General features: G+C 41.8%; 1 protein-coding gene across 1 annotated transcript; it reads left to right on the plus strand.

Moving 5' to 3' along the window:
* Positions 1 to 1,013: 1,013 nt before the first annotated feature.
* LOC113223301 (HEAT repeat-containing protein 6-like) lies at positions 1,014 to 10,412 on the plus strand (the record flags this gene model as incomplete). The annotated part of the gene is made up of 6 exons (XM_026452783.2): positions 1,014 to 1,238; positions 1,614 to 1,713; positions 3,737 to 4,092; positions 4,903 to 5,025; positions 5,399 to 5,485; positions 10,170 to 10,412. Coding segments are annotated over 6 exons (1,035 nt in total), but the record flags the coding sequence as incomplete, so codon positions are not given.
* Between the last annotated feature and the right edge of the window lie 954 nt (positions 10,413 to 11,366).

Genomic DNA, 11,366 nt, shown 5'->3' on the forward strand with positions numbered 1-11,366 from the left:
AAAAATGTTAATTGTCATTTTTGGATGAGCTGGCCAAAGAGAGTACAATATTATTCCGTATTAATAGTCCTTTGCTTATTACCTGTATCCTGTTTTTGTAAAGTTGGACTTTCTTTTCCTTTCTGATTTTTAATACTGCAAAATTGTCAGAGTACCAATTGAAAGTAATCTTTCAACCTTATTAAGAAAATCTTGGTGCCAGTGACACCTTCCCTGACAAATATAGCAGTCCATGACAAAGATGTACTTTTTGTCCTTTCCATTCATAAGATTGTACTTAATGGTATTCCTTTTTTGAATTGTCAGATACTGTCACTGCAGGCAGTGTTATTTCCTATACCTAAGACTATTTCTAAAAGTTGGATCACTAATGATGTCTGCCAAGTTGTATGTACACCAAGTTCCTAAAGTCCTATTTAAGTTAACATTGAATACATACGTAAGAGTGGAAGATGAGGCATAATGTTCTCAGGAACTGTGATAGGAAACAGACTCTAGGCACATGTATTTTTTCTACCCCATGGGCTGTTTAGTTGTAACTTTTCAGTTGGCATTCTGCTTGAATAAAGCAGGCCTCTAATCCTTGTTCTCATGCTTAGGATTTCAGATTTTTGTGCTATGGTATAGCTTAGATTTACTTCTTACTGTAAGAAATCGAACAGCAATGTGTTTCTAGAGTTTTTTTTAGCCAGGTGTGGTGGCACACACGTGTAGTCCTAGCTACTTGTGGGGCTGACATGGGAGGATTGCTGGAGCCCAGGAGTTTGGGGCTGCAGGGAGTTATGATTGCACTACTGCACTGCAGCCTAGGTGACAGAGCCAGACTGTGTCTCTAAAATAAAAATAAAATATTCTTTTTTTAGGTGTGGGATGCAAGTGGCCTAGTTTTTAGGAACTAACAGATAATCTCATTGCCTTTATTCTTCTAATTAAAATGATTGTAAATACTTTGAAGAGTAAGCATGTATAGGAAGAAGGGAATCGGACTCCTAATTTTCAGCTAATCAATGTGAATCATCCCGAAATTTCAGACACGTGCCTGTGCTCTGCAAGTTTTATCTGCCATCTTGGAAGGCTCAAAGCAATTTCTTTCTGTTGCTGAAGATACCAGTGACCACAGAAGGGCTTTTACCCCCTTCTCTGTAATGATCGCTTCCAGCATTAGAGAGTTGCACAGATGTCTTTTGTTAGCTTTGGTGGCAGAGTCATCCTCACAGACCCTTACTCAGATAATTAAGGTAATGTACCAACTGTGGGTTCCAGAGGGGGCTTCTCTGTTTTGATTTTGTCTACGGTTTTACATAGCCCAAAAGTAACTTGACTTAAGAATATAACTAAGTAATAGTTTTATTAAAAATACCCTATTTGGAAGTCTGTACCTACTTGTCTGATCTTACCCATAATCTCTATCTCTGTATGTCCTAATAAATGATTTGCTAAAAATACTTCTTTATCTTTAGTTGTACCAATGAGAATACAAGTATTAGTTTAAAAAAAAAAAAAAGAACTAATTTTTAGTTGTGTGAACATTTTTCTAATTAAATGCTGCAAAATTTGTTTCTATGCTGTGGTTTAATCAAGCCTTTTGATGAACTACTTTTTGTGTTTTACAGTGCCTTGCAAATTTAGTATCAAATGCACCTTATAATCGTCTAAAACTCAACCTGCTGACCAAAGTCTGGAACCAGATAAAGCCTTATATTCGCCACAAAGGTTGGTCGTGTCTTACACCTGATGGCTTCTTTATATCAGTCAGATGCAGACTATTAATAAAAATACATAGATACAGATATATGTATATATTCAAAGCATTTTTACAACTCTTAAGAGATCTCTGCTTCTTCTTCTCAACTTTTCAGGGGTATCAGCTGTTGCAAGAATTGGCCCCTCAAGTCCCAGTGGAAGTGAGCTAGAGAATTAATTGTGAAGTGTAATGCCTGTTTAATGTTCAGGGCAGTGACCAGAGTATCCCTTTACAATTAAGACTGAGCCAGGTGCAAGCAGCCCCCCTCAGGGGTGTGATAGTTCATATCCCTTAGGCATAAGTAGAGGATGGATGGATGGCTAGATAGACAGACAGACGGACAGATAGATACTATCTACTTTTTGGAAAGAAAAACGAATACAAAATTTAGCTTCTTTAACGGTATTTCCTGTGAGGTCAGATAAAATCCCAGAACTTCAAATCTTTACTAACTGCAGCCTTATTATTTCCTCCCACACATAATGTGTATGTGCTATAAACACTTGCCTTTTGTAGATTTGCTTTTCTTTTGTTTGCAAGCTTTCACATCACACCACATTCTGATGAGTTCAGTTTTTTAGGCAGGATTGTAACAAGGAAGGAATAGTGGCTGTTTTCGGTGACATAGTGGGAAGAGCATGGGACCTGAAGTCAATCCAAGGGTCTGGAGCCCACTCCCATTTTTGCCATCTCATGGCCATGGCCCTCTCTGAACCCTAATTTCTTGCTAACAGCAAGAATTATAACTACGTCATAAGATTTTTATGAGGCTCAAATGAGATAAGAGGTGTAAACTAAGTCCAGTTCATTACTTACATTAATGTGTACAAAAGGGACCCAGAAAGATAAGTCTTACCCTAAAGTTTCCCGTCACATTCATGGCAGAAATAAGATGAAAACAACCCCTGCTCATTCCACCGTACCAGCTTTTCATTATCTGCATCTTCATCTGAAGAGAGTGCACCATGTCTCAAAAGTTCCTTTCAAGTATCTGACTTTGTCCTCAAGTAACTTTCTTTCATTAAAATGTTCAAACCCTGAAATTCTTAGGTATGAGCCTAACAAAATATGTACAAGATCTATATGAAGAAAACTGTGAAACTCTGATGAAATAAATCAGATAACTAAATGAATGGACTGGATTCCATGTTCATGGATAGGAAGGCTCAATATTGTAAAGATGTTACTTCTTCCCAGCTTGATCTATAGATTCAGTGCAGTCTCAATCAAAATTCCAGCAAGTTACTCTGCAGATATCAACGAACTGATTCTCAAATGTATATGGATAGGCAAAAGATCCAGAATAGCCGACACAATATTGCTAGAGAAGAACAAAACTGAAGGACTGACATTCCCTAACTTCAAAATCTACTATAAAACTACAGTAATTGAGACAGTGTGATACTGGCCAAGGAAGAGACAAACAGATCAGTGGAACAGAATAGAGAGCCCAGAAATAGACCCACATAAATATAGTCAACTGATCTACAACGAAGGAGCAGATACTTTTCAACAAACGGTGCTGGAACAGCTGGACATCACATGCAAAAAAAAAAAAAAATGAGTCTAGTCACAGACCTTTTATTTAGCTTTTAAAAATATTTCTTGTTAAAATCCGGGGTTCATTCAGTGTACATGCATTGCATTAGTTATCATGTCACTGTAGTCTTTTTAAATCTAGAGTCCCCCCACCCATCTTTTTTACATCAAACTGACTTAGGAAAGAATCCAGCCCAATTGTCTTATAGAATGTGAACTCTAAGCTCGTCACCAAAGATAACAAAATAAACCACAGTCTCAATTTGTCAGATTGTTTCTTTATGGTGTTAACTTATTCTCCTGTCCCATGTGTTTCCAAACTGTAAATGAGGTCCAGAAGTTTGATTAGATTCAGGTTACACAAGGAACTATTCTTCATTGCCTGCAGGGATAACTACCATCTTTACGGTACCTGTTCCCATGGTGATAAGTTCTTACTGCTTCCTTTGACAGATGTTAATGTTCGCGTGTCAAGTCTCACACTCTTGGGAGCTATAGTGTCCACCCACGCACCTTTACCTGAAGTCCAGCTACTTCTGCAACAGCCATGTTCTTCTGGACTCGGTAATAGCAATTCAGCAACCCCTGACCTCAGCCCTCCGGATTGGTGGAAGAAAGCCCCTGCAGGACCCTCTCTGGAAGAAACATCAGTTAGCTCACCTAAGGGGTCTTCAGAGCCCTGCTGGCTCATTCCACTCTGCATTTCCATTGTCGTACTGCCCAAGGAGGATTCCTGTTCAGGTAGCGATGCTGGCTCTGCAGCAGGAAGTGCCTACAAACCATCCCCCATGCGACTGGAGGCCTTACAGGTAGGAGGTTTCATTTCCTCATCTCTGAAATGGAAGTAACCATTCTTCCTTCAGTGTGACTGAGGAGCGAGCAGGTAAAACCAAGCCATGTGTCAATTGTGTTTGTGGGAGTCGTATTTTAGGTATGGGTGGTCTATTGTTCTTGTTGTTTTGTTTTGGGGAGGTGTTCCTTGGTTGCAAAATAGCAGATTCATTCCTTTTTGTTCTTTGATTGCAAATTATTTTAGTCACTTCAGGTATTATATGACAGGTGGATATAATAGATGGTAAAATAATTCTGAGTGAAATTGTACAGTTAATTTTTCATTTTTGCACCTTAAATGTTTAATTTTTTATAAGCTTCTCCTCGGTCTTGTACCTGCTTAGAGTAACAAAATAATTGTTCCTTCAAAGAAAGAAAACAATCCTAGATAAAAGAGTTTACTTTTTGTATACAAATATGATCTGAGACTAGGCCTGGTCCTGGGGTCTGCTGCTGATTAACTGGACAACATGAAACATGTCCTTTAACCTTGTCAGGCTTAGTTTCTTTAGCTGTAAAATTCAGTTAATACCTAACGTAAAGAATAGTTCCAAGACTTAAATGAGATTACATTAATAGAAAAGCAATCATATACTAAAAAAGCACCATAAGACTATGATACAGTTAATTGATGTCAGTCATGAAATAAAGATCATGGTTCTTAATTTCATTTGACAGATTTCAGGCCCTGTTAAACATAAGCGATTTCTGAAATATTATAACACTTTTCTGGATATTGCAGCCTTGCACTCAGGTCTCAGAGGGTTAATTCCATGCTCTCTCTGCAGGTATTGGCTCTTCTGGCAAGGGGCTACTTTTCAATGACTCAAGCCTACTTGATGGAGCTTGGAGAGGTGATTTGCAAGTGCATGGGGGAAGCAGATCCATCCATTCAGCTTCATGGAGCAAAGGTAATTTTCATCAAAACCACAACGCTTTTTCCTTCTTGTCACTTTATATCCCTCCTTTTCTTCACTTTATATTCTTCTGCCACGTGTCCTTCAATTCTGAGATTTCTTAAAGAGATTTCAGGTGAGGAAGACTATACATTCTTCTGTTTTCAGCTCTTACATGTAAACCCCAAGAATTGATTCGGTAACAAATGAATAAGATATAGCTGTTGATTTCAGTCCTTGAAAGAATGCCTCTGTTAAGAGTGACTGAAAAAAGGAAGAAAATTAGTTGCAAATTATGTTTCCCCTTGATTTGAGGTGATCTCCAAACTAAAGTGAAGTTGTTTGTTAGTCCTAATACTCTGCTTTGGTAATTCCTTTTTCTTGGCAGCTTCTGGAAGAACTGGGCACAGGCTTAATACAGCAATATAAACCGGATTCTACTGTACCACCTGATCAGAGAGTACCAGTCTTCTTGGTAAATAAATGTCAATTCATAGTTTTCTTTTATTAGTGCTTCAGTTGCAGTTTTATTTTCAAGCTCAGTGATAAGTGGAGTAGATGATACGGTTTCTTCCAGTGTCAAAAATTGTGTTTTATAATCCAGGAAAACCTGAAACTAGTATAAATGGGTTTTATTTTACATTTCAGTTTATTTGCAATTTAGGATGTGGTAGGCTTATGTATAACATATAACCAGCAATAGTAAAACTAATATTTCCTTTGCATAAAACCTAGTCTGGTTACTCAGCCTGCCCAAGAGACAAAGAGCCAGGAATTTTGTATCCAAAACCATGGGATCAAATTTAGGGGACATGATTGTATTAGTCCATTTTATGTTGCTATAAAGGAACACCTGAGGCTGGGCAATTTATAAAGAAAAGATGTTTATCTGGCTCACAGTTCTGCAGGCTATACAAAAAGCATGATGCCAGCATCTACCTCTGATGAAGCCCCAGGAAGCTTTTAATCCTGGTGGAAGGCAAAGGTGGAGCAGGCATGTCATATGGCAAGAGAGTAATAAGCAAGAGGGAGATGTCAGGCTCTTTTAAACAACCAGCTGTCATAGAGTGAGAGCTCACTCATTACCACAAGGACAGCACCAAGCCATTCAAGAGGGATCCGCCCCCATGACCCAAACACTTCCTATTAGAGCCACCTCCAGTGTTGGAGGTCACATTTCAGCATGAGGTTTGGAGGAGGCACACATCCAAACCATATCATTCTGCCCCTGGCCCCCGCAAATCTCATGTTCCTCGCATTGCAAAATACAGTCATCTCTTCCCAATAGTTCCCCAAAGTCTTAACTCTTTCCAGCATCAACTCAAAAGTCCAAAGTCTCAGCTGTGACTCAAGGCAAGTTCCTTCCACCTATGAGCCTGTAAGATCAAAAACAAGTTATTGATTTTTAAGATGCAGTGGTGTACAGGCATTGGGTAGACATTCCCATTCCAACAGGGAGAAATCAGCCAAAAGAAAGGGGCAACAAGCCCCACACAAATCCGAAACCCAGCAGGACAGACATTAAACCTTAAAGCTCCACAATAGTCCTTTGACTCCATGTCCCGCATCCAGTGCACACTGGTGCAAGGGGTGGGCCTCCAAGTCTTCTGGCAGCCTTGCCCTTGTGGCTTTGCTGGGTGTAGGCCGTGTCCCATTCCCAGAGTTCCACTAGGCAGTGCTCAGTTGGAGACTCTGTTTGGGGGCTCCAACCCCATATCTCTCTTTGGCACTGCCCTAGTAGAAGCGCTCAGTGGGGGCTCTGTCCCTGTGGCAGGCTTCTGCGTGGGCACCCAGGCTTAGGGAATCCTCTGAAATCTAGGTAGAAGCTCCCAAGCCTTCTTCACATTTGCATTCTGTGCATCTGCAGGCTTAACACCACATGGAAACCGCTAAGGCTTACAGCTTGTACGCACTAAGCAGAAAACCAAGCAGTATCTGGGGCCCTTTGAGCCAAGGCTGGGGATGCTGGGAGCAGTGTCTCAAGGCTGTGCAGAGCAGTGGGGCCCTGGGCCTGGCCCCCAAAACCACTTTCCTCCGAGACCTCTGGGTGTGTGATGATAGGGGTTGCCTCAAAGATTTCTAAAATGCCCTCAAGGCTGTTTTCCCATAGTCTTGGCTATTAGCACCTGGCTCCCTTTTAGTCATGCTAATCTGTCTAGCAAGTAGTTGCTCCGAGCTTGGATTCCTTCTCCAGTATAGGGCCAGAGTGCAAATTTTCCACATTTTTATGCTCTGCTAACCTTTTAATGGTAAGTTCCAACTCTAAGTCATTCCTTTGCTCCTACATCCGACTATAGGTTGTGAGAAGCTGCCACATCACCTGTTGAATGATGCTTAGAATTTCTTTCACCAGATACCCTAAGTCATTACTCTTAATTTCAACCTTATGCAAATCCCTAGGACATGGGCATAATGCAGCCAAGTTGTTTGCTAAGGTGTAACAAAGGTGACCTTTCCTCCCGTTCTCCAAGCTTTTTTATTTCTATCTGAGGCCTCCTCAGCCTGGCTTTCACTCTCCGTATTTCTATCAGCGCTTTGGTCACAACCATTTAATCAGTCTCTGAGAAGTTCTAAACTTTCCTTTGTCTTCCTATCTTCTGAGCCTTCCAAACTCTTTCAACCTCTGCCCAGTACCAAGTTCCAAAAGTTGCTTCCACATTTTTAGGTATCTTTATACCAACACCCCATTCCTTGTTAGCAATTTTCTGTATTAGTCTCTTTTCTGCTGTGTAAAGAAATACCTTAGACTGGACAATTTATTTTTCAGAGAGGTTTGTCTGGCTCACAGTTCTGCAGGCTATACAAGAAGCATGGCGCCAGCATCTACTTCTGGTGAGGCCTCCAGAAGCTTCCAGTCACAGTGGAAGGCAAAAGGGGAGCAGGCATGTCACATGGCGAGAGAGGAGGCAAGAGAGAGATGCCAGGCTCTTTGAAACAATTAGCTCTCGTTTGAATATCAGAGTAAGAACTCACTTATTACCACAAGGATAGCACTGAGCCATTCAGTAGAGATCTGCCCACATCACCCAAAATCCTTCCTCTAGGCCCACCTCCAACATTGGAGGTCACAGGTCAACATGAGATTTGGAGGGGACACACGTCCAAACCATATCAGCCACTTAATGGATATGTGGTTATAGGCATGGTTTCCTAGTTGTAAAAAGGAATAATAAACCATAACCCCTCAATCGCAAGGCTGTTGAAAAATCGAATGACACGTAAAGATGCTAACACATAGGAGGTAATTCTGGTACCTGCGTCCTCCCCGCCCCCCACCAGCCCCACCGTGGTTCTATTAAATTCCTGTGATTTCAGGTTGTTTCTGCTCACCCCACACTGTGCCAGTTCCAAAGATGGATGACGGGCATGTGACCACACCAGAAAAGGCTTCTACTTAGTGCTAAAGCAAAATCAGCTCAGTGCTGGTGGTCTTTGCTCCCTCTGCCCTCCACATTCTGCCTATTCTTTTCTTCTTTTCCCTTCACAATTTCTGCCATCCTTGCAAAGAGTTAAAGATTCTAACCCTAGTCCCTGCCTTAGACTGCCACTAAAGCTTCCATATGACTTATGCAGGGAGGTGAGTTGAGCTTTGTTATCAGACAGAACTAGGTTTGAATTCAGACTTTTCCCTTTGCTAGGTAAATGACTTTAGGCAAGCCTCTTAACTGTTCACACTCAGGTATTATTCATCTGTGGGGAAAAGAAAGACATGTTTTCTGTATTGCTTGTCTATTAGTGAGTAATAAATTAAACATTTAGCAGCTTAAAGCAATGTACGTGTATTTCCTCACGGTTTCTGTGGGTCAGGAATTAGGAGAGGCTTGACTGAGTGATTCTGGCTTAGTTCTCACATGAGGTTGGGATCAAGATGCTCCCAGGGTTGCAGTCAACTGATGGGTTGCAAGACTTGATGGGGTTGGAGGATCTTCTTCCAGGGTGGCTCACCCATAGACCTAGCAAATTAGTGTTGGCTGCTGGCAGAACCTCAACTCATTTCCTCCCCGTGAGGACGTCTCCAGAGGGCTGCTTGAGTATCCTCTTGACGTGGCAGGCAGTTTCCTTCACAGCAGGTGATCCAAGGGAAAGAAAGCAAGACAGCTGTGGTGCTTTTTATGAGCCAGCTTTGGAGGTTTCATGCCGTCATTTCCACAACATCCTATTGGTTACACAGGTCAGCCTGTTCAGTATGGGAGGGGACTACACAAGGGTGTAAATATTAGTAGGTGAGTGTAATTGTGTGCCATCATGGAGACTGGCAACCACTTTTTGTCCAGATTCTTCTGGAGTGGGTAGGAAGGGCCCAGACTGGGTTTCCAGGAGCTGAAGTAGGAGAAAGACAGAACTGGTGCGTGAAATACACAGCAAAACCCTGGACTCGATCCATGGGACAGAAACAAAACATACCAAAACCACAGAGATTCGCAAATGAACATGAAATTACATGTATAAAGCATAGAACGGAAACTGTTCACATGGCTACTTTAGAGGCTGTGAAGTGAGATCGTTCTTCAAAGTGCTGAAAACAGAACCTGCTGCCCAGTTTACGAGTGTCCACTGTGTATCAGACCCGGCGCTAGAAACCTTACACAGAGTATTACATTTTATTATCACACAGACTCTGCAAAGTGGTTGAAAAAGCCCTAGCCGAGTGTCAAGTGATCTGGATTCCAGTTCACCCCTGCTGCTGATTAGCAGTTGTATTGTCTCTTTGTGCCTCAGTTTCCTTCTGTGAAAAAGCAGGGATAGTGCTACAGACCCCATTTATTTGTGCCAAGGAATAAAATGAATTGATACGTGTAAATACTTAGAGCAATGGCTTGCATGGGATGAGCTCTCTGAAGAACATGAGCTGTCGCTGCTCTTGCTATGACTGTCATCACCGTCTTCAGCCTCCTCTTGATTATTATCACTGTTGTTGCATAACTTTATCAGACCACAGTCTCCTAATCAATAGGAGTTGAAAGGAAGGCTTAAACACTGCAATTGTTTTCTAAAGTCCTTTCCATCACTGTGGAAGAAGAGCCCATGAAAACATTTACAGAAAGCTGCTACGTTAAGGAAACATGTTTCATTACTAAGGCCATTTCTGGTAGGCTTAGCTCTGAGTTGGTTCTCCTGTTATGTCTTGGGCTGCAGCTTTTCCTTTGCCTCTGTTCCAGGTGGTGATGTTCTGGACTATGATGCTGAATGGTCCTTTACCCAGAGCCCTGCAGAATTCGGAGCACCCAACTCTCCAGGCGAGCGCCTGTGATGCCCTGTCTTCCATCTTGCCAGAGGCCTTCAGCAGTCTGCCGGTAATGTAAGGGTGTTTGCTCACCCTTAAATCATGGCTGGAGCACCAGAGCTAGAATTTGATGCTTTTGCATTTTGAACCAGTATTCAGCATCATCTCTGATGAAAAGGTGCTAATTCTACTTGAGCTGGGGATGAGGGTACTGGGGAACAGCAAATAGGAAAACTTGAAGCCTTAATATATCAGGAAAGCTGTTTCCCCCTTGCGTTAGAATGTAGGTGGTAGAGGCAAGGGTAGCAGAAGCTTGGAAAGCAGAGAGATTTCAGGAAGATTTCGTATCCAAACTTTAAAAGGCCTGAGTTAAAGCCCAGCTCTTCGACTTGCTAGCTCTTTGACTCTTAACCTCTCTAAAACTTGATATTATCATCAATAAGATGGCGGTCATGTGAAAAATAACAAAGTATGTGAAAACACAGATTCGTTGTCCAACACATATAGTATTTGTCTTAGTCTGTTTGAGCTGCTGTCATAAAATACCATACATTGGGTGTCTTCTAAACAACAGAAATGTATTTCTCATAGTTCTGGAGGCTGGAATTAAGATCAAGTCACTGACAGACAGGTTTGGTTCCTCAAGGAGGGCTCACTCTCTGGCTCACAGATGGCAGCATGTGAGCCGTGTTCTCATGTGATGGAAGGGGCAAGGCAGCTCTCTGGGGCCTCAGTCATAAGGGCACTCATCTCTTTCATGAGGGCTCTGTTCCCATGACCTGATCTCCTCCCCAAAGCCCCACCTCCTGATACCATCACCCTGGGAGTGAAGATTTCAACATAGGAATTTTGAGGGAGCAGAAACATTCAGAATACTGCTCTTCAGAATAGCGATATGCAGACTGCTCTTTTTCTTTAGTCCTCAGTGACATTTGCATCCATTCTTATTTACATAAATGGGCTTCTATAAAGAAGGCAACTTTAATAAAGGTTAAATGTGATGAGATGCTGTGTGTGTCTTGCACAAAGTGGGTGCTCAGATAATCATGGAATCTGAATTGAACCTGCTGTTTACCAGGGTAGCCCAAGGTCGCAGTGGGATTCAACTCTTGAATATGGTCTCAGGCACAGA

This window comes from Piliocolobus tephrosceles, unplaced genomic scaffold, assembly GCF_002776525.5.
Source record: "Piliocolobus tephrosceles isolate RC106 unplaced genomic scaffold, ASM277652v3 unscaffolded_40767, whole genome shotgun sequence".
NCBI classification, from domain to species: domain Eukaryota; kingdom Metazoa; phylum Chordata; class Mammalia; order Primates; family Cercopithecidae; genus Piliocolobus; species Piliocolobus tephrosceles.